Source organism: Bactrocera dorsalis, chromosome 2 (genome assembly GCF_023373825.1).
Source record: "Bactrocera dorsalis isolate Fly_Bdor chromosome 2, ASM2337382v1, whole genome shotgun sequence".
In the NCBI taxonomy this organism is placed as follows: Eukaryota; Metazoa; Arthropoda; class Insecta; order Diptera; family Tephritidae; genus Bactrocera; species Bactrocera dorsalis.
In genome coordinates, this window is record NC_064304.1 from 98484254 (window position 1) to 98509603 (window position 25350).

The 25350-nt window shown below is 36.6% G+C and overlaps 1 protein-coding gene across 2 annotated transcripts in view; it reads left to right on the forward strand.

Moving 5' to 3' along the window:
• The window catches only part of LOC105231595 (nicotinamidase), a 36313-nt gene extending 11339 nt beyond the window's left edge, over positions 1-24974 (forward strand). The window contains exons 1-8 of one of the 2 annotated variants that reach the window (XM_011212985.4): positions 11789-12031; positions 12174-12331; positions 13802-13988; positions 20774-20878; positions 23219-23353; positions 23510-23807; positions 23934-24076; positions 24280-24974. In XM_011212985.4, coding sequence (XP_011211287.1) covers positions 12246-12331; positions 13802-13988; positions 20774-20878; positions 23219-23353; positions 23510-23807; positions 23934-24076; positions 24280-24399 — 1074 coding nt within the window. In that variant the 5' untranslated portion in view covers positions 11789-12031; positions 12174-12245 and the 3' untranslated portion in view covers positions 24400-24974. Of the gene's footprint in view, positions 1-11788; positions 12032-12173; positions 12332-13801; positions 13989-20773; positions 20879-23218; positions 23354-23509; positions 23808-23933; positions 24077-24279 lie in introns of those variants that run through there. The other variant, XM_011212984.4, reaches the window with a different exon arrangement.
• Positions 24975-25350: the final 376 nt, after the last annotated feature.

The following is a 25350-nucleotide window of genomic DNA, read 5'->3' on the forward strand; positions in this document are numbered from 1 at the left end:
TCTCTCGTCACACATACAGACTTTTACACAAACACACATAAACTTCCACGTTAACCTGCAAGTGGACAAGCTAGTAAAAGTTGCGCGAACATATACATACATACAAAAACATTTGAATTATATATTTTTAACTAATTTCACAGGAACCACAAGTATTTAAAATGGTAATCGTATGGGCGTATAATTAGTAAAATATTATAGGGGATTACATTTCACATTGCTGTCACATGTTAAGGGGTTAGGGGTAATCAGAGGCACGAAAAAATGAGAATTTTCAGTATTTTTTCTTTTTGCTATTATACAATATTAAATCGTGTTATTTTACAAATGTAGTATTATGGCATTATTAGAATGTGTTGACTTGAAATCACGAAAATTTCAAAAAAAAAATTTAATTTCCAAAGTATAGGTGTTTGTGTTGACCCAGTTCCAAAAAAAAGATCCTTGCAGTGACAACCAAAAGTCCTTGGAGATTCATTTAACATTAATCAGACAAAAAAAAATAGTTTTATACATAGATTATCCTGGGCCTGATCGAAGTATTTTTTTTCAAAAACTAACAAAATGGCGGCCTCAGGAAATTGATCATAAAAAATCGAAATTTTTGAAAAAATGAAAATACTTCGATCAGGCCCGAGTTTATTATGTATCCTAAAAGCTGTACAAATTTCATTAAAATCTACTGAGCGGTTTTCGAGTTACAGTTGTCACCGTTTCAAAAAACATAGTTTTGAGAAAAACGCGTTTAACGAAAATGCATGAAAATTCTGACTACCCCATAACCCCTTAAGCTAGTCCAAAAATAGCTGGTAATACTAGAGGTCTAACAAGAAAACATAGGTTAAACTCGCCCTAATTATATAAAAAAATGATGTTTTAAACAAAAATGGATTTTTTTTATTTTTTTTTGCCCAGCGAACACTCTAGTGTCCGCCTTTGTAGTAAGTAAATTTCAAATAGACTATTTGTAGTCGAAAGCTTGCCAAGAAATTTGTTTGAAAACTATAAATAAATTAATTTAAAACACTAAAATTTTTAAATAAACTTCTTCTTCTTCTTTACTGGCGTAGACACCGCTTACGCGATTATAGTCGAGTCAACAACAGCGCGCCAGTCGTTTCTTCTCTTCGCTACGTGGCGCCAATTGGATATTCCAAGCGAAGCCAGGTCCTTCTCCACTTGGTCCTTCCAACGGAGTGGAGGTCTTCCTCTTCCTCTGCTTCCCCCGGCGGGTACAGCGTCGAATACTTTCAGAGCTGGAGTGTTTTCGTCCATTCGGACAACATGACCTAGCCAGCGTAGCCGCTGTCTTTTAATTCGCTGAACTATGTCAATGTCGCCGTATATCTCGTACAGCTCATCGTTCCATCGAATGCGATATTCGCCGTGGCCAACGCGCAAAGGACCATAAATCTTTCGCAGAACTTTTCTCTCGAAAACTCGCAACGTCGACTCATCAGATGTTGTCATCGTCCAAGCCTCTGCACCATATAACAGGACGGGTATTATGAGTGACTTATAGAGTTTGGTTTTTGTTCGTCGAGAGAGGACTTTGCTTCTCAATTGCCTACTTAGTCCGAAGTAGCACCTGTTGGCAAGAGTTTTCCATGGTCGTCATCAAAAGGGGGGTCTCTCATCCGAGGCTGGTTGTTGCTATTCGCTGGGGTTGTTTTTTTACGTGGCGGGTCCCAAACCCAGCGCACAACCCTATGTAGGGGATATTTCGCCTTCTCACGTTAGCTCGCCTTCAAACGGATGTTCTTAGGCTACCCAGAGGATACTTGGTCAAAGACCGGAAGTCGTGAGCTGCTTGAGTCATATGTAAAAGAATCGTTTCTGGCCACTCCCAAGTGAATGGCGATCAGAGAACTTTCCTCACTTGCGTGAACTTCTACATATGACTCCATCCTCCATTAAATAAACAGTGCAATATTGTACTATAACATGCTTACTTCCGTCCTTACACATACGTGTTATGCCATTTTACTACACGTTACTGTGCTTTGGCGCTTAACCACGACGATTTCGTCACTTCCCGTTTCCAAATAAATCTGCCTTTTATATATACTCGCACATACATATGACTATACATAAAGCGATCTAAAGGTGAGGCAAACTAATACAAAACGATAAATTACCTTTCCGAGTACATTGTCTATACACGCAAAGTGACTTCTCTTCTATGTAAATATGTATGTTTATAGAAAACTTAATTCGAAATAAAAGTGATGACGTATTTTGCCTCACGAAAATCGAAAAAGTACCGCAGAAGTAACGCTGTGTTAGTATGAAGCACCGCATATTCTAAGATTAACTCTATGCATATATCACAGTTTGTATGACAATGCTATAGTTGATTCCCAATATAATCAGTTGCCAAATTGCTATTTGAACTTCTTCTTGGTCGGGAAATACTCCATTGTAAACGCTTAGGGAATCGGGTTCACCATCTCCTGGTGTAATGCTTTTAGTGGCATTCAGCAGGCTGGAGAAGTGTTCCCTCCATAACTTTGGTATGCTCTGAGCATCAGTCGCTAGATCACCTCTTGCGGTTCTACAAGAGTATGCTCCGATCTTGAAACCATTTGTTAGTCGCCGCAACTTTCCGTAGCATTACCCCTGTCGGCCAGCTTGTCAAGCTCTTCCTACTCACGCATTTCGGCCTCTCTCTTTTTCTATCTGATAATGCGTCTCGCTTCCCTCTTCAACTCTCGGTATCTATCTCATCCTGCACATATTGTGATCGAGTGTAACGTTGCGAGGTAGGCAGTCGGTTTTCTCTCCGCTACGACACGGCACTCCTCGTCGTACCAGCTGTTCTTTTGCATTTTCCGAAACAAATGGACTCTGCGACGGAGTTTCTATCACACCACGAATCCCACACAGAGTTTACGCTTTTTTATGTGGCCACTGTAGTAAATGCCACAACGACGTACTTGTCTCAGTTCTTGTCCCGTCCATTGCACTTTTTGGGCGGCGGTGATGGCAGCCTTTACTTTTACGCGGACGTCCAGCTGGGCAAAGGCACCTTACCAATTAAGGGCCGGACATTCCAGGTGCATGCCCTTAAATCGTAATTCTTAGTGCGTTTGCCTCGATCGTCATCAAAAGGGGGGTCTCTAATCCGAAGTTGTTGTGACTTATTCAATGAGGGGTTTATCGATGGAGGTGTTTTTTTACGCGGCGGGTCCCATACCCAGTGCACAATCCTTTTGACACATATATCTAGGAAGATTCTTGTTTTTTCTGACTTCAAAACCAAATTTAAAGGGGTTACAAGGATTTCCTTGAGTAAAAAACGATTTTAATGTTTTTCATATAAAAGATGAAATACTTTATGAAATTTATTATTCCGAAGATACATATTTTACAAAGTATTTGTTAAATTTTCAAAAAAAAATATTACTCGGATCAACTTGAGCATTGAAGAAAATATTCTAGAGATACTATTGAGCTTAATAATATAATAAAAAATCGATTTCCTGACGGCGTAAAAACCATGAACGTAACCCCCCAAAGCTCACAGCAAACCCTAGGGTAGACATTTAAAAATAGAACCCACATTAAACATTTACACCTCTCATTGCATGCTAACAAAATTGGTTAAACTTCAAGCCATTGCGCGCCCATACCTTTCGATTTAGGTTAGAAGTCATAAAGATAAAATCAAGCAAACAATAGTCAACTTAAAGTTTGCCACTGCAAAACTGCAACCGACAGTCGACAGCCGACAACCTCTGCAATGTGTGACCTTTGCGCAGCAAATTACAAAAGGAGGCGAAAAAATAGTATGGCTTTCAAGGCAAAATTGTATGAAAGCAAATTTGCATTTTCAATAATTCCCAGCAAGCAATTACAATTGCCAGCAAGCGCAAGCGGCAACAAAGCACACATACATATACGCACTCACAAACATACACGCACATACTCATAGGCATTCAATGAATAGCTGGCTGGCTGTCCTATGCTGCTGGATAGCAGCACTGCATAATAAAGTGCGAGCGTTGTCCATGCGTTTGCAAATTTCGGTGCTCACTCTACGCACACACCAATAAATAAGAAAGCAATTAAAGCTTTTGTCTGCTGCAACATAAATTCCGCTTGCACAAATACCTTCTGTCAGTGTGCAATGGCAATTGCTTCTCTGTTGTTTTGTGCGCTGCTGTTGGGATCAGTGCCTATCGTTGGCGCAGCACTGCCCCAAAAATTTCAAGCGGCATGCAAGTCAAACAATTGCCCAACGCGTACGCCGAGTCAGCGGTCACAGCGCTTGGGTAGTTTCGCTTGTATGGCATATCACTCATACGCCCTGGAGGTCGAACTACTGCGGACATGTGGGCACGTGTAAATGATGCTTAGCTGATCTAGCAATTTGAAGCTGCATGCGTTTAAATATTTTATAATAACTACGCTACGCTTGTTGTTTTGTAAAATATATATGTATAAATACATGTATAGGGACACATATGACTTTTGATTTAAGTGAGATGAAATTTGAGTAAGTTTACTTTATATGCAAGAATAACACAGAAATAATTGCCTAAAATTATTATAGTGGAATTGGTTTATACTTTCATGTTACAAAACCACAATAAAAATCGTTAACTTCGGTTGTAGCTGTAACACCCTTCACAAATAAAAAACGTTCCTTACAAGAACTAGATTCCGATGATTCAGTTTGTTTTGTAGCTATATGATATAGTGATCCGATCTGAACAATTTTTTCCAAGATTGCATTATTACTTTAAATAATGGTCCCTGCTAAATTTCGTGAAGATATCTTGCAAGTTTTCCATACAAGCGCTTGATTCCGATCGCCCAGTTTGTATGTCAGCTAAAGGGTGATTTTTTAAGAGCTTGATAACTTTTTAAAAAAAAAAAACGCATAAAATTTGCAAAATCTCATCGGTTCTTTATTTGAGACGTTAGATTGGTTCATGACATTTACTTTTTGAAGATAATTTCATTTAAATGTTGACCGCGGCTGCGTCTTAGGTGGTCCATTCGGAAAGTCCAATTTTGGGCAACTTTTTCGAGCATTTCGGCCGGAATAGCCCGAATTTCTTCGGAAATGTTGTCTTCCAAAGCTGGAATAGTTGCTGGCTTATTTCTGTAGACTTTAGACTTGACGTAGCCCCACAAAAAATAGTCTAAAGGCGTTAAATCGCATGATCTTGGTGGCCAACTTACGGGTCCATTTCTTGAGATGAATTGTTGTCCGAAGTTTTCCCTCAAAATGGCCATAGAATCGCGAGCTGTGTGGCATGTAGCGCCATCTTGTTGAAACCACATGTCAACCAAGTTCAGTTCTTCCATTTTTGGCAACAAAAAGTTTGTTAGCATCGAACGATAGCGATCGCCATTCACCGTAACGTTGCGTCCAACAGCATCTTTGAAAAAATACGGTCCAATGATTCCACCAACGTACAAACCACACCAAACAGTGCATTTTTCGGGATGCATGGGCAGTTCTTGAACGGCTTCTGGTTGCTCTTCACCCCAAATGCGGCAATTTTGCTTATTTACGTAGCCATTCAACCAGAAATGAGCCTCATCGCTGAACAAAATTTGTCCGAAAAAAAAAAAAAAACCGAACACTGATTTTGGTAATAAAATTCAATGATTTGCAAGCGTTGCTCGTTAGTAAGTCTATTCATGATGAAATGTCAAAGCATACTGAGCATCTTTCTCTTTGACACCATGTCTGAAATCCCACGTGATCTGTCAAATACTAATGCATGAAAATCCTAACCTCAAAAAAATCACCCGTTATATGCTATAGAGCTTCGAGATCAGTGTTTCCTACAAATGAGCAGCTTTTTGGAGAAGACAGGACGTGCGCAAAATGTCAGATCGATATCTCAGACTGGCGAACGTACGGTCATGGTTAAATCGACTCAGCTCATCATGATGATCATTTTATAAGGTCCCCTAAGTTTCTTTCTTGGTGTTAAAAACTTCGTGGCAAACTTAATATATCCTGCTCAGGGTATGAAATTTAAGATTCGAAGTGAAGTTTTCTTCTTTTTCTTGTTCCCATAGTGAATATACAAATATATATACCTTTAGGAAATTATATAAAGAAGAAGACTTCAGTTCAGTAGTGATTTCAAATTGGCTTGCATTTTGCGGAATACTTCTATGCGAGACTAAGCACCTCATTGGCGACCTATGTATGTTCATTTTTGTTTGCAAAAAGTCCAGGTATATACCCGTTTAATACCCAAAACATTAACCAAAATGTAATATGATAACTCTCTGATACTAACATGACAATTTTCAAGCCCACTGGCAAACACACTTTAAATGACAAATGGTGATCAAACTACACAAAAATATAAAATAAGGTTGTACCAATTTAGGTAACTTTTTTTCATCGATTTGGTTTGCCCTCTTAGTTTAAATTGACAAAAAATTTCCTAAACCAATCAGCAAACGAGGTATAACTGATCGATCAAGCCAACCAGCAATTTAGCATAGCATAAATATAAAGTCGCCCCATCTTAAATTCAACATATTAAAATTGTATTGAAAATTCAACACCAAAATGTGGTTATCGAATTTTAAGCGGAAATGCAATTTGTCATACTCACATTTACACGCACATACATATACAAGCAAGTACATCCATCTCTCTGGTCGAGTATTGCATAAAATATGCCATACGCAGCTGCAACTGCATTCGTGCAATGCTCGGCACAACAAAATATTTGGAGCGCAGACCTATGCGTTACGCCTTGTTATTGCTATTGTTGTTGTTGGTCTTTATTGCCACACACGCATTGACATTGTCCATAGAGCAACACACGTACGCACAATAGCAAATGATTGCGCCAAATGTGTATATATGTATATGTTTTTGTATGTATGTGTATGTATGTATGTGTGCGTATAGTAGGCACACGCTCAAACGATATGTGCGTTCCACATGTACACAATCACTGAAAAATACAATGTTATGACTTCGATTGTGCGCCCGTGCGAGATGGGAACACAAATGACTGTGCCAACCGGCCTTTTGGTTTTAACAATAACCAACAATCAACAATCAACTATTATTTGCAAGCCTAACACACACATGAATGAAAGTATGTGTGCTTCTCAGCCGTTTATATTTGCAATCACCTGGCAATCCAGTTTCATCATATTTCGCTGTGGCAATATACAGCAACAAAGACTTTCGTCCGACCGCAAAAGCATACAGCTTTCTTCCTTACATACATACATATACTTATACGTCCGGTGCCGAACGTTCTGTGTATGTATGATTATGTATTCATAAGCTCTGCTACAATTGTTTTTGACTTGTGTTCTTTATGCTTCACTTTCTGGGTCATAATTAGTTTCTGCCACACGCTCCCATCTATTGGGGCCGGTTGTAGTGAAAGTATGTATGCATGTATCAGCCATTGTATGGCGTGTAAATAATATGTGGGACATTTCATCACATTCACCACATTATGATTGAAAAATTTTCCGGCACATATTCCTTGCATGCCAGTATACCTATGACGTCATCAACATGCACATTATTGGCAGCTTTGCTTCATTTTACTTTATTGTTCAAAGAGGTCTTTATTCCTGGGTAAATAGTAAACTGACAATATTGAATTTCTTTGGAACGTTCAAGGCGGTCCATGCAAAAATATACTATTCGTGCAGTTTTTGTGTCACGATTAAGTGGCCTATTGAAATTCAACGCTATGCATTGCGACACACTGTGAAAAAAAAATATTTTAAGTAATATGCATAAAATGCATTCTTTAATCATGAACATATAAATATGCGGAAGATTCTTCCTAATAAAATATTATTTTCGTAGTACCAGGTAATGTTGAAAATAGCAAAAGCTCAGAAGTAATCAATCCGTGGCATGATATTGGAAAATATTTCGGCATTTGGCAACCCTTGCATTGCAAACTAGCAACCCACAACTTTATCGTGAAGTTTGACATTTTTGGTGTTATATATGTATACTCAGCACGTTTTGACATATGTAAGAGCGATATTTGGGTTGTTTACAGTTACTTAAAATATTCATTTCGGCAAATAATTGAAATTAAATCGCTAACACTTTCGCTTGATTGTTTTTTACAACTTTCGAAGTGAACTAACTCAGCAACAGTGCGTCGATGAACCTATTTATATATTAGGCGATGAAACTTCATAAAGTAGTAGTGTTTATCGGTGGTATGGTGAACTTAATCGAATGCGTAGATCATCCCAAGACGAAATGCGTGAAGATCGATCAAAATTAGTTGTTGTTCTGGGAACAATAAATAATGTTGAGTTCAAACTGATATTGCAAGGTCGTCATGTAAACAATCGTGCCTAAGTATTTCAATGTAAGAAAAAATTATTCAGGTTGATTCCAAACTATTTGTCAATCGCTAAAAATAAGCTCAAGTCGATAGGTTGAGAGAAATGTTAAAAAAATACGATAGCGGTGCTTCGAAACACGTCTATGACATCGTGACAGATGATGAATCATAGGTTTATACGAGTACGTATGAGCCCGAAAGTGAACAGCAATCGACCGTATGGATGTTTCAAGATGAGCCGAATCCAACAAAAGTCGTTCGCACACGAGGTACTTCTAAGCAACTGGGAGACTGTTTTATGGAAAAAATGGACATATCGCAAACATATCACTAGAACAACGGTGAACAGTAAAGTCTGAGTGAAATACAAACATTTGTTTGGCAGTAGTTTTTGAAGAAATCAGGAAAACTAATCTCCGGAGACGGATCACTTTTCACCACGACAAAGCGAGCTCTGACACATTGACTAAAACAACGGCATGTTTGAGAGATTTGATGAGTTATCTATCGTTTGGTACTGACTTGGCTCCGGATGACGTACTTTTATTCACATACGAAAAAAATAAACTGAGAGGTCAAAGCCTTTCCACACCTGTATGGCCACATTTTTTCGAGATACCTCAACCAGAGTGGCAGCAGTGCTTCGACAATTAGTTCAAACGCTTGTAAAACTATATAGATCTTAATGGAGATGTTTACAATTTCTCCAATCTGAAATATAAAAGATAACCTTATTATTGCACTGCGTTTAAATACTTTCCTAGAAGCGTTACAAGTACCAATTAATTTTAATGAAAGTAATCCTGTGAAGTTGTATGGCATAAGTCATTCAGTGGAAGCCGCGAGTTCTTGGAAATATTTGTCGAAGAAGAAAGCGTGTGCAGCGATTCCTGTATTATTTTGCCTGTATTACTCGTAACATAATAAATTAATTGCATTACTAACTTCATATGAGTAGATAAATGTTCACATGGATACGAATATATGTATGTATTTCTATATTATTCGCATTAATTAAAAGCTCATTGTTTGAAAGTTTTTTCCGAGCCTGAGAGCGAGTTCAATACGTGTAACTTGCTGTTCGGCAACAATTTTAATGTTCATTGATAAATTTTTATATATTATTTCTGCCTTTTATGCATTTTTTCTGGTAAAATTCATTGTTTGGTTTAAGTTCTTCCTAATCCTTTCCCTAAAATCTTTGTACTATTTTTCGAACGAATGACTTTGAGTTCAAACCGAATTCTGAAAAAAATTTTAAAAGCTTTTTGTAACAAAATACATTCGATAAATTCGATAGAGTGAACGAGAATTGGTAAACATCTTTCAACATTACATTATATTTACAAAAAAATATACACAAACAAAAAAAATAAAATAAAAAGCAAAATGAAATATGTAATTCAGAGAAAAACAACAAAATGTATAACTTTTATTTAAAAATTCACGGAATAACATTCCTGCCCTCACATTTAGCTTTTAGGTGGAGCATTTGGTACCGCAATTTCGAAAACAATTGGAGAGCTTTTTTTGCGAAAATAAATTTCTCATTAAGTTTCAGATTATGCAAATTAGTTGAGGACTCTTTCCTAGAAACAACATATCTGATATATTAATAAAATTTGATTTGATTTGAGTTTGAATGATATCATAGTCATTCTATAGAAGCCGTGAGTTCGTGGAAATATTTTTTTAATTACAATGCAATCGAGAAACTGAAGGATTTAACGCACAATAATGCTATTACAAATAACTATGAGCTGTGTCGAATATTGCATAAGCGGCCGCACTTGGGTCATCATGCTCCTGGGTGGTAACCACTAAAAGCTTTAACCAAAAAAAACGTGGATTTGGCGAAAAACCTGATTATTTTCCATCGCAGCTGCTCAACGTCTCTTACATTGGAGTATTGGGAGCCATGGAATATGTTCCTTTTCATACAGCTGACGGCTTGACATTCGCATATATAATGTTCCAGTGTCTCATCATCCTACGCGCATGCTCTGCATTCCGCCGAATCCGCCTTTTCTATTTTCTGATGGTGGGATTTTAAGTGTATTAGCCCTGTAATAATCCCTTCAATGTTCCTAAGATCCATTGTGTCAAGAAGTCGAAATATGTTACAAAGCTTCCTTTTGCCTAGAAGTAAAAGCTTTCAAAATTGTATTAGCCGGTGTGTGTTATATTAGTGAGGCTTCTCATACACTTAAAGGAAGACTATTTGAATTCGTGGAGATTTTCACAAGAAATATTAATTGTTTTGGTTGTAGATACCTGGCATTTTTTGTATTTTTTTAAAGATAGACTTTAAGTTCAAGATTTATTTCGATATACCATATGATCAAATTTAGTCCATTTAAACCGAATCGACAAAAAAATCTCCATCTTTTGGATCGATTCAACACGTTTGGCTTAATGTTTTGGGTATGAAGCAGGTATGAAGCGGGTATAAATAAATCTTGGGTTAATGTTTTGAGTATGAGGCGGGTATGAAGACTTGACTCTTCTTCTAGTACATAGCAAAAACGATTTCACATATGAGATATTTGAGAATATAACTGAGCTCGCTACATTCATCAAACATACCGTTATCGCCTGGGTTTTATAAATGTGACGTCGAAACTATCCAACAATCTAGCGAATAGCGCTCCAACAAAGAGCCGACATCGAAAAAACCGAAATTCGTTGTCACTAAAAGCCAACCCAGCCGAGACTTACAAGAAGTGTATGGAAAATTGGATGGATAAAAATTTGTATTAGATCATGTGAAAATGTATTTTTTTTTCTAGGAAAATTTAAATTAAAAAACTTTATATTTTAGGCAAAAATGTATAGTGATAATAACAACAAAGACTAAAATGTTAGAATTATTAGATAATATACTATGTATATGCACATGTATGGGTATTGTGCAAATTGCTCAAATCACTTTGCCACTAACATTTTCCGTTGCCATTATTTACTTACACATGTGAGTATATATGTACATATGTATGTATGCAGTTAAAAAGTACCTTAAATGCTTTCAAACGATTCATCATTTGCGTATTACTTATTTGATGCGGCAGGCGGTCGCATACGCCTACCGCACGCCTCTAACGCCTCGGACGGTTTCAGCGTAGCTTGCACGCTCATCGCTGCTCATGTTTCGCGCCACTTAACACAGCTAAAATTGCGGTAAATTCATATATGTATATTTGTGTGTGTGTAGGTAGTAAGGTGCATTGAAGTCCCACAAAACCGCTGAATGAAAATGCTCGAAAGTTATACACGAAGTGTACTTAGCTCCACACACAAACGCAGGCCATAAAGAAGCCAGCCGATCGCTATGGCGACCACACCCACGGCAGCGCACTTTCTGAGCGTATAGGTGCAGCGGGCTTTGTTATTTCGATAAATCATTGAAGCATTTAGCGTGAAAACACGCTGCATGGTGACAACAAAAACGCTGCCGCTTAAGCGTCTAGCAGTTAGTCGTCTGACTAGCGCTGTCACAGGTCGACAGTGAATTTTTTGGTAGATTTTAGACACGTTTAGCGTATTATAAAGCATTTTTCACTACCTCCGCCATACAGTGATATCCTTCAGACGTCATCGAAACGCTCGCTGCCTTCTAGTATTTAGTGGTGTTGGTGACGAAGTGGCGATTTATAGCTTTTTAACTGGGAAGCGTTTTGTACTTCAATTTGAGGTTTTAACTCCGCACGAAAGTGAGTTTTTACGACACCCATGTGTGTCTGTGTGTTCGCATGTGTGTATGTGAGTGCAAGGGTGGCGTGTTAGTGGCATTTAACCACCAAGGCTATACTATCGTTGTTTAATACATGACTTGAGCATTACTTCTACTTGCAGGTGCATTGTTGTGTTTGTTTTCGACTTTCTTGGCGGTATAAAATTTGGTTGCAAGCAGACATTTCCGTGAGAATGGACTCACCAACACCGCCAATTGTAATCGACGATCCAAACGGCTCAGCAATGGATGCTTGCTTCACCGCTTTCGATAAGGACGGGTGAGTGTTTCAAGTTCAGTTGTAATAAAAATTATATTTAATGTGCTGTGACAAATTTTATGGCGACAAAAAAGTAATAATGTAATTAAAAAGTGGAACAATAGTTGAAGTGCAAATTTACATTTATGAAAGCTTTAAAATTTACGCCATTGTTTTTTTTTTAGATTTTTTATATTTCCTTCAGAACAGAAGGTGTGCGAACGGTATGGGTAAAGCTATGCTTAAAAATAAAAAATATATATTAAATGTATTTAAGCTAAAACGTGTGGAATATATCTAGCAAAGGCATATATAATTAGTAAAAATATTACTTAGCATAGCCTCAAACAAATTGGGATGTGTTTTTGGCAGAGCAACTGCGCCTTGCAAGTCCTCGCTCAGTAATCAAAAGAAAAAATGTTCTTCTTGACACCGTTATTACTTTCAAGAGTAGGCATGGTTTTTAGCTACATATCTTGCCAGCAATAGAGACTTAAAACTGTGACCAAATTTCTTGTAGATATCTCGTCAACTGAAAAACTCTTCCTTACAAGCACTTGGTTCCGATTTTTCAGTTTGTATGACACCTATATACTACAGTAATCCGATATGAACTATTTTTCGAAAAATAGTAGTGTTGACTTTGGCAATATTATGTGCCAAATTTCGTAAATATATCTTGCCATATATCACATAATAAGTAGTTGTCCATACAAGGGCTTGAATTTGATCGCTCAATTTGTATGGCAGCTATATGCTATAGTGACTCGATCTAAATAATGTTTTCGGAGTTTGTGTATTTACTTTAGGTATTAATCCATGCCAATTTTTTCAAAGATATATCGTGAAATGAAAGAGTTTTTCATACAAGAATTTGATTCCGACTGTACAGTTTGTATGACAGCTGTATGGTATAACGATCCGATCTGAAACAATTTTTTGTAAAATGGTTCCGTTGACTTTGGCAATACTATGTTCCAAATTTCCTAAAGATATCTTGCCATATAAACAAGTTTTCCATACAAGAACTTGCTTCCGATTGTTCAGTTTGTATGACAGCTGTATGCTAAAGCAGTCTGATCTGAATGATTTCCACAGAGATTGCACCACCGCTTTATGCAATAATCCTTGTAAAAGTTCCTGAAGATATCTTGTATCATACCGATTCCAGTGGTTTCGACAAATGAGCAGCTTTTTCGGGAGATCAATATCTTAAAAACTGATAGACTAGTTCACGTATAGACAGATAAGTGGAGATACAAATGTGCATGGCTAAATCGACTTAGTTTATCAGGCTGTTCATTTATACGTGTGCTTTATGGACTCCGATGTCTTCTTCTGTGCGAATTCGTCGGTATAAAAATAAGAACTTTTCACAAAGAAACCCAAATTAAATACTTTGTCGTTCTGTAAATGTATATACCTAAATATTTTATAAATTCATATGTTCATAGACATTTAAGCATAATTCTTCTCCGCTTATCCTTCCAGCGATGACCGTCTGAATTTGGGGGAATTTACACTCATCTGTCGGGCATTATTTCGAAACGACAAGGGGCATATTTACGATGTGCCAGCTGAACGGCTGCAGCAGATTTTCGAAGTATTCGATACCGATGCTGATGGCTACATAGACAGGGAGGAATTTAAGTTCTGCTGGAATCGTTGGATTAAAACCGTAAGTAAATGCGCATATACATACAAACATACATATATATGTGTATGCACGGAGAGCTTTTAGTGCACTTGAGCATATATATGGCTTTATTGTGGAATGAAAGTAAATATATGTGGAGCTCTATGCATACGTTTGAATGCAGTATGTGAATGTATGGCATGTCTGTGCAGTAAACAATATTAATTTTTGTGCTTCTCCCGGCACATAAAAAACGAATTTACATATGGCCGCTTGCAACTTGATTGAGTTATGTCACAGCGAATTGTGTTGCTGTGAGCTTTATTCTATTAAACGCTGCTATAAAGCGTTGGCGATGTCAAAAATTCATAAAAAATCAAGTCTTCGTAATGCTGTTGTCAACAATTGTATTTTTTGCCTCTGATACGGTTGGTTATTCCCCGCTTTTCGTTGCCGCTGCTGTACGTTGGCGTATCGCTTGCAGTGAAAATCCTGCAACCAACGGAATTCTACTGAATCCTGAACATAGCATCCAGAAGGATTTACATATTGCGCGCAAAAGCGCTGAAGGTCAATTTGTGATTCAATTTAGTTATGGATCAATGTTTGATATGTGGATTGTGGGCGATATGTGCATAGGCGTTTAAAGCTACTTTGTGTTTACCTGTGTTTCAGCTGTGGTTGAAAGGCTTGCAGAATTACTGCATTTGAATATTACAAATTACAATTACAAAATCGATAAATATGCAAGTTTTAGTTCACCTGTGTGCTTATGCTGTGGTTTGTGGCAAATATGAGATATGTATATTCAAATATTAGGGTGGGTCATAAAAACGATTTTTTTTTGTCGATTGATTCTTTGAAAAACAGCTTCTTAGACAACTCTAGGAAGGACTCACCAAGTTGAAGCTATAAATTGTAATGGTAAGAGCAATAAATTTTCTACCAAACAGTTTAAAATTATTACCTTTCATTGAGTTATAATAATCATAAGAAAATAATAATTAGGGTAAAGTAAGAAACAAGCAATTTAAAATTATTTTTTTTTATTGAGTTATGAAATTAATAGAAAAAAATTACCTTATAATAAGCAAACGTCAATTATTAGTAACATTTAAACGGTTAAGTTTACGAAAAAATCGGTGCAGACCTTTATTATGGTATTCTATTTAATCGAAAATCTATGAAACAAGATATTTTTTCAAGTAGTTGGGAAAGACATTTGAAAACGGTAATTAGGAGGACCTTCCCGATACAATTACGAGCGCATACTTGGAGAGACTTTTATATTATTTTTATTTTTTTTATATATTTTTCAGAGTACCAAGCGAGTATCTTTTTTTTGATCCACCCTAATAAATAAATTCATACTAAGTACTTATTAGTTAGGATACCAAGGGATAAAAATATTATTCTTTTTACCCACCCTAATATATGAACATATTAATTTCGTCAAAATTCGTTTTCGTATATAGTGTTACATTCTTGTTCTTAAATGAACAATTTTGCTGAAAAAAAATGAGGATATTTTTTTTTTAACTAAAATATTATTATTATTTATTATTCCTATTAGATTGAAATCTCTAAAAGATTTTGAAGAGATCCAAAAAATTTCAAATCGATTCTGAACTGCTAATTGGTTTTATGGGAAATGATTTTCAAGCCTCCTGAGGGATGATGGCTATTAAAAAAAATATATTTATATATTTTTTCAATCCTTGACTAGTTAGGAGCTTTGTGCAACTCTACACTACACTATGGATATACACATACTTCGGTCGTGGCAGCGCTAAGCCGCTTCAATATGCACTATAATTGCATTTACTTTGAAATTGATTAGTTGCCATTTGTTGTATTTATTTATATGTATTGTTGGATGTCGTCTTATAGCCACTGTATACATAAATTATTTACGACAACTATATATTTATATTTCTACGAATTGTTCTATTTTCTAAAATGTTCGACGAAAAGATGATTGCTTCCTGTAAAGGCAGATTATTGCTAACTTTTGCCTGTATGCGATTATGAGTAAAAGTAAAAAAAAAAAAAAACGTTAACATGGGTTGCACAGAAGCTATAATAGCCTTCACGATTACCAAAGTTTGATTTCGATCGTTCAGTTTGTATGACAGCTATAGTGATTCAAACTGGACAATTTCTTCTGAGATTTCTTTATTGTTTTAGATAATAATCCATATACAATTTTAAGAACATATCTGATGAAATGAAAAAGTTTTCTATAAAAGCACTTAAAGCTTTTTATGTGGATTATGATGATTCCTGTTGGGGAAGTTCAACGGTATATATTTTTTGTCAGAACTGCAGCCAACAAATGCGCTTTAAATAGAATTTTGCTTCACGATAAATTTAACACAAAGTTACAATAAATTTTACTTTGTAAATCATAAATAAAAGCAACACTTCCTGCTGCCTGTCGAGTTGAGAAGGAACTTTTGAATTACGAAAACAGGCGAAAATATTTTGCTGCTTCTTTTAGCTTGAGAACGTAACCGGAATTGGCTTTTTATTGAAAATTGATTTTATTTACCCTTTCGACATTTAGCCCTGTCGGTGTATTAGTGCGGGTATATGTGCGCCTTCCTGTCTGGCAAGCAGCGCAATTCAATTTCAATCTGACATTGCCATGACGTCCACAAGCAAGCAAATGACAAGCAGTGCTTGGTGGGGCAGGCGAAGTTGCCGGTAAACTTAACGATGGTAGAAGGCTACAACCGTAAAATTCTTGTAATTGACGTGAGCGAAGTGTTAGCATGTGAACTACCGTATGTGCCGATGTGTGTTGTGTTTGTGTGGTGGTGTGTATGTGAGAATTTTGATTTTGTATGTGTGGAGGAGGAAAGGTGTTAAAGTAATTTCCGGCTGTTGATGGTTGCAGGCGTGTAAGTATGTAAGCATATGCAGTTAGTATGAGCGCACTGTGGGAAGATATTGTTAAACTTAATGAAAACAAGAGGAAACGTTAACTTCGGCTGCATCGAAGCTAATATACCCTTCACAGGTGTATTTCTTTTAGTAACTATGTGTTCAGTTTGTATGGCAACTATATGCTATAGTGAGCCGATCTGAACAATTTATTCCGATATTACATTATTTCTATGAACAATAACTCTTACAAAATTTCGTCAAATGTGAAAGTTTTCCATACAAGAACTTGATTCCGATCATTCAGTTTGTATGGCAGTTGTATGCTATGGTTAACCGATCTGAATAATTTCTTCAGAGATTACATTGTTGCCTTAGAAAATAACCTGTGCCAACTTTTGTGAAGATACATTATCAAATGTGAAAGTTTTCCATACAAGAACTTGATTCCGATCGTTCAGTTTGTATGACAGCTACATGTTATAGTGGTCCGATATCGGCAATTCCAACAAATGAGCAGCTTCTTGAAGAGAAAATGATGTTTGAAAAATGTCAATTGTTGATATCTAAAAACTGAGGGACTAGTTCGTATATATACAGACCGGACAGACAGAAAGACGGACATGGCTAAATCGTCTCAGCTCAACATTCTGATCATATATATATATATATACTTTGTAGGGTCTCCGACGCTTCCTTTTGGGTGTTACAAATTTCGTGGCAACCTTATTTTACCCTGTTCAGGGTACACAAATATTTTTTAAAAGCTGCTTAGGTTTGGACCTACCCTAACTATTTTTTTCTTATAAATTTTATAACTCAATTCATATATTAAAAAAACACCTTTAAAAGTTGTGCATCAAATGTGCCGAGCATTCATACAAGTGCCTTATAAATTCTGTGTTGCTCATACGACACGGTGCACAATTTGTGACATTTTGTAAATATTCTGCAATTCTTTCCAGGGCATTTCTTATTACATAATTTAAACTTCCTTTCTGCGCTGAAGTTTCTGTGAAGCAATAATTTTCGTTTGTTTATGTGTTTTTGTTTATTTTTGCGGCAAAGGGTGCTTTGACCCGCAATTCAATTGAGGTCGTGAACTATTAACATTCTAAAGAATGACCACCTTATCCATTGTACAAGGAAACCAGCATTATATTTTTACTGTTACTTGCTTGCTGTGCGCTTTACAGCGGGCTGTAATCATTAACATTTGCTGTACTCACGGAAATGAAAGAGGAGAGTAACTAATGACTTGTTATTACACATTTGTCTGTCTTACTTATAATAACAGTAAAAAATGTAGAATAAGAAGCGAGTAAATATTTTTTGCAAGAGTGTGTTATGTAAAATTGATAATAGAGTTTGTAAACAATTAATAAATTATTGGGACTCAGAAGGCTGAGCGCAGTCCAAAAAACAACTGAAATTTAGAGTAAAATTGAACTATGTTTTTGGATTTTTTTATATATTTTTTTGAGCGAAGATCATTATTGGTTCGAAATGATTTAGTAGAGGATTTTATTTTGATGTTTCATGTACGAAGAAAGCCGGTGGATGCATCAAAACTTCCCAGCCAAACTCTCCCAGTTTTTGCCGAGTCATCAAAGATGTGTTTGGTCTAGCGTTGTCCTGATGGAAGACGTAGCCCTTTCTGTTGATCAGTTCTGGATGTTTTTTCAATTGCTTGCTTCAATCTCATCAGTTGTTGACAGTAAAATTGTTGAATCAATCATTCGACCAGGCTGGATCAGCGCATAGTGCAAGATTCCTTTTCAATCCCACCAAACACTCAGAAAAACCTTTCGAGGCGTCAATCCTGGCTTGGCGACCATTTGTTGAGCTTCAATACGCTTGGTTGAGATTCATCACGCTTGGACCATGACTTTTTCACTCAGTATTGTCGTATTTGATCCACTTTTCGTCTCCTGTTACCATTCGCTTCAGAAATGGTTCAATTTCATTTCGTTTCAGCAAAGAATCGCAGATGTTAATTCGGTCCATTAAATGTTTCACAGACAATTCAGGTGGTACCCAAACATCGAGCTCTTTTTGTAGCCAACCTTTTTTAGATTTTTCCAAACCAGTTTCTTAGCGATGTATGCTTATGTGACGGTCTTGTTCACTATCTTCCATAATTTCATCGACTTTTTCAACAATAGGTCGACCAGAGCGAGGTGTATCTTTCACATCGCAATTTCCAGAACGGAAACGATTGAACACAATGTGATTGGTAGCACTGTATGAAAAGACTTTTTCAACTACCCGGTTGTCACGCCAAACATAGACTTACTAGTCCTTAGTAACGTCCTTTTGTTTGAAGTTTTTGTATTCGTCATATATGACGTCAAAACTTTTTGCGGAAATTTAAGAACGATTTGATATCTAATTTTGTTATTTCGTCTAGTCCTTTGAATTGCGAAGCTTCTAGAAATCTCTATCATTGGAGTTGTACCAGTGTCTCTCTCTTGCCAACTTCTTTCCTATTTTATGCACGTCGTCCATCCGGCTCGAAAGAGGTGCCAGTATGTTGTGACCTGTGACTAGGTCAAACACCAACTGCCCCCTGCTTTTAAAGACATTCTCTGTAATGCTTTAATTGCTGCCTGGCTATCGACGTATGTATATATTGATCTTCTTTATGTGGTTTCCTACATTGCTAGCCATCACAGCTTTATTGACCTCAAAAACTTAAGGTTTAAGAGTCGCCTGAGATGCAGCACCGGGCAATATATTCCGTCTCCCACTCCATTAGCCATTTTCGATCCGTCTGTATAGATGTTGTAAGTTGGGCACGCGAGTCGCACGCTTACCATCCACCTTTTTTTAACGCGACTTGAAACCTTCTCTCCGAAATAGTCCACCTCTTCCTGGTTATGAAGATACGTCTGAAGATTCTTGTGAAGATATAACTTAATGGAGTCAATATTGCAGTTGATTTTGCCAGAGAGCTTTCCACTGCAAAGTCGGTTAGGTGGTAGATTGAGTAGTCTTTCTAGTTCAGCTGTTGGAGCTGTTTTTAGCGCTCTAGTTATGCAGAGAACAGCGAATCCCTGTGTCCACTTCAACGGTGAGATTTTGCTGACAGCGGTCCACCTCCCCAAGTGAAGCAAATAGGCCTGGTAGTGAACGAAGGCAAGACTAAATATCTCTTGTCATCAAGCAAACAGTCGTCGCAGCCGCGACTTGTCTTACAATATCTGAAGAGTCGTCGTTACGAGTTTTCGACAGAAAGGTTCTGCGAAAGATTCATAGTCCTTATCGCATTTGCATGGTTGGAAGGATGAGCTGTATGAGATACATATATGACGACATTGACATAGTTCAATGAATTAAGAGCTGATGATCATGCCGTCCGAATGAATGACTCCAGCTCTGAGAGCAGGAGAAGAGGAAAACCTCCACTCAGCTGGAGAAGGACCTGGCTACACTTGGATTGGATGCATGAGGCTAGATGAAAGGCTCAATTTAGACACTAACATCTTCAGACATGCCTATAGGGACCACTACCGCGTCCTTATTCATACGATCCGACTTTAAAAAATAAGAAGTCGGTAATTTGCCAAATATATGCTCAACAAATTAATTGACTTTTACATGAACATCCGACATTTTCTATACGCCAAACCGCAAATGTTGCAAGCAACATCAACAATGTCGCACTCAAATTTCATATCCTGCCGGCATCCTTCCGCTATTTGCTGGCTTTTGTAAATTTCACTTGACTCTTTGCAACACTTCATTTTTCCAGCAACAAACAACGTGTGTGCATGTTTTTGTATTTGTATGTGAGCTTGTTTATAATTTTGTCGTTGGAGCGTATGTGTGTGTGAATGCCTGTGTTAGCACTCCGAAAAATATCTAACATTAACTTTATTTTTCTACTTTTTCCTTCCACGCGCACATACAAACAAACGTACTTAACAACATCAACGCAGATTGTGCGACCGGTGAACGCTTTCCTCATTGTTGATGTACAAAATGATTTTATAAGTGGATCCTTGGATATAAGTAATTGCAGTGCACAGCAAAAAGGACATGAGGTGAGTGCTCGGAGCGCGCTTGGCGTACTCAAGTGGGGACACATAGTGTCTCGGCGAGTTGCTAGGATGTTCACCGCTAAATATTTGTGAACGTATGTATATATATATATGTATGTGTGTTTACGGATAGTTGACAGCAATAATGAAGAAAGTGAAATAGAGTAAAATGTGCAAATTGTATGTAATATATACAGAAAAGAAGAAGCGATAAGACAGACAAAGGAAAAACAGACAAATGTCTCGCTGTGGTCCTCGTCTATAGTAATTCAAGTATTACCTTGCAAGTGCAGTTAGTAAGTACTGGTTTGGTAAAAATATCAGATAAAAACTTAATTAAAATGTGTGATTGGATTTTGGGGTACGCGCTGCATTGACCCTTTCGGAAATCTAAAGTTTAGAAAGAAGTTATCTTGAAAGAAATATAAAAGTCATTTCATTAGAACTAAATGTTCGCGTTAGTAATTATACTCGTAATCAATACACCATTGTAGGAAGTTAAAGAACAATTCAGTTAGAGAGAAATACCAAAAAATACGAACAAGAGAAAGCGTTAACTTCGGTTGTACCTATAATACGCTTCACAAATACAGACTTCTTACAAGAACACGATTCTGAACTTTCAGTTTGTATGAACGTGTTGTCCGAAGACTGTACTATGGATTTAGAAAATAATCCATGTCGAATTTCGTGAAGATATTTTTACAAATAAAAATTTTTGCCTACAAGAACTTAAGTTCGAACTTTCAGTTTATTTGACACGACGTTCGCAAATTTTCAGATCGATATCTCTGAAACTGTGGTACTAATTCGGGTATATACAGGCAGACGTATGGGCAGAAGAAAGACATGGCTAAATCGACTTAGACATACGAGAGAGTTAGTGAAAACCGTTAAATAATGGTGGATAACCAGGTTGTTACTACCACCATCTCTGTCTTTTAAATCTACTTAAGCCTTTGAGTACCATCGCCATCTGGGGATCGCGATGATAAAAATTACGTGTTTGTAGATGACATAAAAAGACCACTGCCACGCCCACAAAACGCTAAAATTTAATATATGGAACTGCAATTTGGAACAAGGGATCGCAGTAACAAGGGATACCAAAAAGTAAAAAAATAGGTGTTTTTCAAACCCCTGAGTCCTGAATATATGAAACCCAGTACTTATAGTTTTCTTTTTACCAAAAATATTTGTCAATGTGTTAGATTTATAATAGAAATCTACAGAAAATCTATTCCTGATAATAATATCTCTGTGCATCAAAAATGATTTGAGTCTAATATAAAGATTTTTAAAACTTCCGAGTAACTTTATAGCGCATATATCGGCTAATATATGAATTATCCCAATGAAAATTAGAGAGCATATTTTAATCATAAAAGTGCCTAAAATGATTAAAATTTAGCGAAAATTTAATCTAGCCAACATACTATATAACTAATATCAGGATTTTCGAACATCCGGCTGACTTTACTCCATATGATTGGTAATTATATTTGAGGTACTTTATGAAACACAGGGAACATTATTTTAGCATGTAACATGTTAATAAGAGAACTGTATTTAATATGAAGTTTTGCCAGTACCTGAAGGAATTTACCGATCTTTGATCTTTGCAAATTGCAAGAGTCTAAAATGTTCGGTTACACCTGAACTTAGCTCTTCCTTACTTGTTTATTTAAGATATATAAACCACAAGCATTTTTGATTAAACTTGGCTATAAACTAAGTTTTTGGATTATTGTTGTAATCTTATCATTTACTGGAAACCTCAAGCTTAGACCCATAGCTTTTCGGGTGAATAGTGAATCTTATAAGGAGTGCCTACAAAACTTTGTCTAATTATTGCAAATATGACTGTTGGTATGCTGTATGACAGTCAACGAGTATTCTTTTTTTAATTTTTAATATTTTAATAATTTAATTTTAATATTTTTTTGTTTGTAAGTTAGAAGTTCGTTGAAAAATTCAGCTTTAGGTCTCATGGAATTCATATTTTAATATAAAGCATATTAAGTCTTACACAGCCTTTAGCTGATAGCAGCAAATTTACATGAGATTTGGGTACGAGTTACTACGCGTCAGTGTGCTGAAACAGGAAACGGATGCTACAAGTGCGTCGTATGTCTGCCGACATGTTATTACTAAAGTACTTATGCATCAGCTTTAGCCGGGAAGTGTAAACGGAAATATGCATTCGAGTCGCTTCCGTACTTGTTGCTTAGACTCAACATCTTGTTTTAATATTTCGTTGAGTTGCATGATTCTTAAAATTGTCTTTACATCAGCTTATAGCTATACATATATCAAGTTTATTTTTCAAACTTCGCTCTCTAGATTTTGGAGCCCATCAACAATTTGTTGGAAATCGTGGAGTTCGATGCCATTTTCTATTCGCTGGATTGGCATCCAAGCGACCATGTCTCGTTTATTGATAATGTGAAAATGCGTCCTATGGATGAGTCGTCGCCGGTAAGTTTCAAAAGTTTCTTTAAATTTATTTTTTGAGAAAAAAAAAATGTATATATACTATATGTAATATTTTAATACTTGTCGATGTCATGCTGATAGGCATTCTTGTAAGCACACATCTTTAAGGCATCTGTACTCAACTAAATCCGCTTACAGGTCGACGCAGACTCAGCGCAAGTTTTCGATACAGTTATCTTTGCCGGCCCACCGCCGATGAAGCAACGTTTATGGCCACGCCACTGTGTACAGGATTCATGGGGTGCCGAGCTACATAAGGACTTAAAAGTAGTGGATAATGGTATTAAAATTTATAAAGGCACAAACCCCGAAGTCGATTCGTATTCCGTTTTCTGGGATAATAAGAAGCTCTCTGATACAACATTGAATGCCCAGCTCAAGATGAAGGGTACAACGGATATTTATGTATGCGGACTGGCATATGATGTGTGTGTGGGTAAGCGTATGACTAGAAAAAGTAATTTAACTGCTTTCATATTTTCGTTTTCACCTTTCCCCTTTTCCATTCTCAATTCGCTCATTTTTTTGCTTATTTCTGATATTTTCATTCATTATTTTTCAGGTGCAACCGCTGTCGATGCCTTGTCTGTTGGTTATCGTACCATTTTGATTGACGACTGTTGTCGTGGCACTGATTTCCACGATATCGAACACACTAAAGAGAAGGTGATAAGTAACCATGGTGTGGTGGTGCACTCTAATGAGGTGAGCGGAATATTAACTGAGATATACTTTTAGCTTATAAAATGACTTATAGTTGATATATACATATGTATGTATGTACAGCGTTGTAGCTTTTTGGTGACTGCAAAAAATAAAAAATGTTTTTTTCAAGTTTAAAGTTATCAATGTATGATAGATATAGGCAATTGAAGTCACTAAAAATATTTTTTTTTCTCTACTCCTAGGTGCGAGGCATGATCGAAGGCCGCGATCGTCGTCCAGAGTTGGGCTACAAACTGGCTATGGAACTTAAGAATCCCGACTCTGCACTGTCACAGCGCAATGGCATACGCCCAATCGATTAAACATCGTTCAGATGCCATAGTTAGCACAAGACCTCCGAGGTATAAGTACAACAACAACGCAATTATTCCAGTATCCTATGAAAACGCTTAACAAAATGGCTTCAAAGACATGCACCAGGAACATGCACTTATTCTAAAGGCATATAAATGAAAGCCAGTAGAAAAAAGAAAAATTACGAGTTTCAAGCAATAAACTCAAGTTGATATGAGATAGAATATTTAAATGACAACAAAAATCCGAATATTTAGTAGTGGCTTAGCTTTTATGGATTAGATTACTTAATTTATTTTAACTTATAACAAAAAAATTAAAAAACATATTATTTAAATTATATAAAATAAGAATAAATATATACATACTACTTAGGAACATTGTCAAGTTCCTTCTAATGAAATCAAACGCACGTGATATTACAAATGAAACGCTTACAATTACATATGAATCCTTCATTTGAGAAAATATTTAAAATGGATTTTATGAGACGAACGTAAATTGTGTTGAGTGTGAAATGAAAGTGAACAAATTGAGTACAGAATAAAGCTGTTAAACAATCGAAAAGTTCATGATGAATAAAGTGTGTTTGTATTTTTCGCCGAACCGCGAGTTAAAAACAAAAACTACCGGCAAAAAGTGAGAGCGCAACAGTTTGGAAGCCATTTAGCCGCTGCCACTTGTGGACAGGCAGCAGCAAGCTAACTTTATTTAAATAAGTGGGAAAGGGCTATGTTAGAATGTAGCCGAACATTTCATACACTTGCAAATTTTTCGAATTTTATTGATATATCTCACAGATTGACTAATATTTTCGATAAAAAGTTCGCAATTGGACCAGGAGTCCACATTTGCGGTATTTGGGGCTGCAATAGTTGTAAAAGATTTTGTGTCAAATCTCCGAACATAGTAAAGTGTGATCTATTTTGAGTTTCCCTACTTAAAAATGATACAGAAAC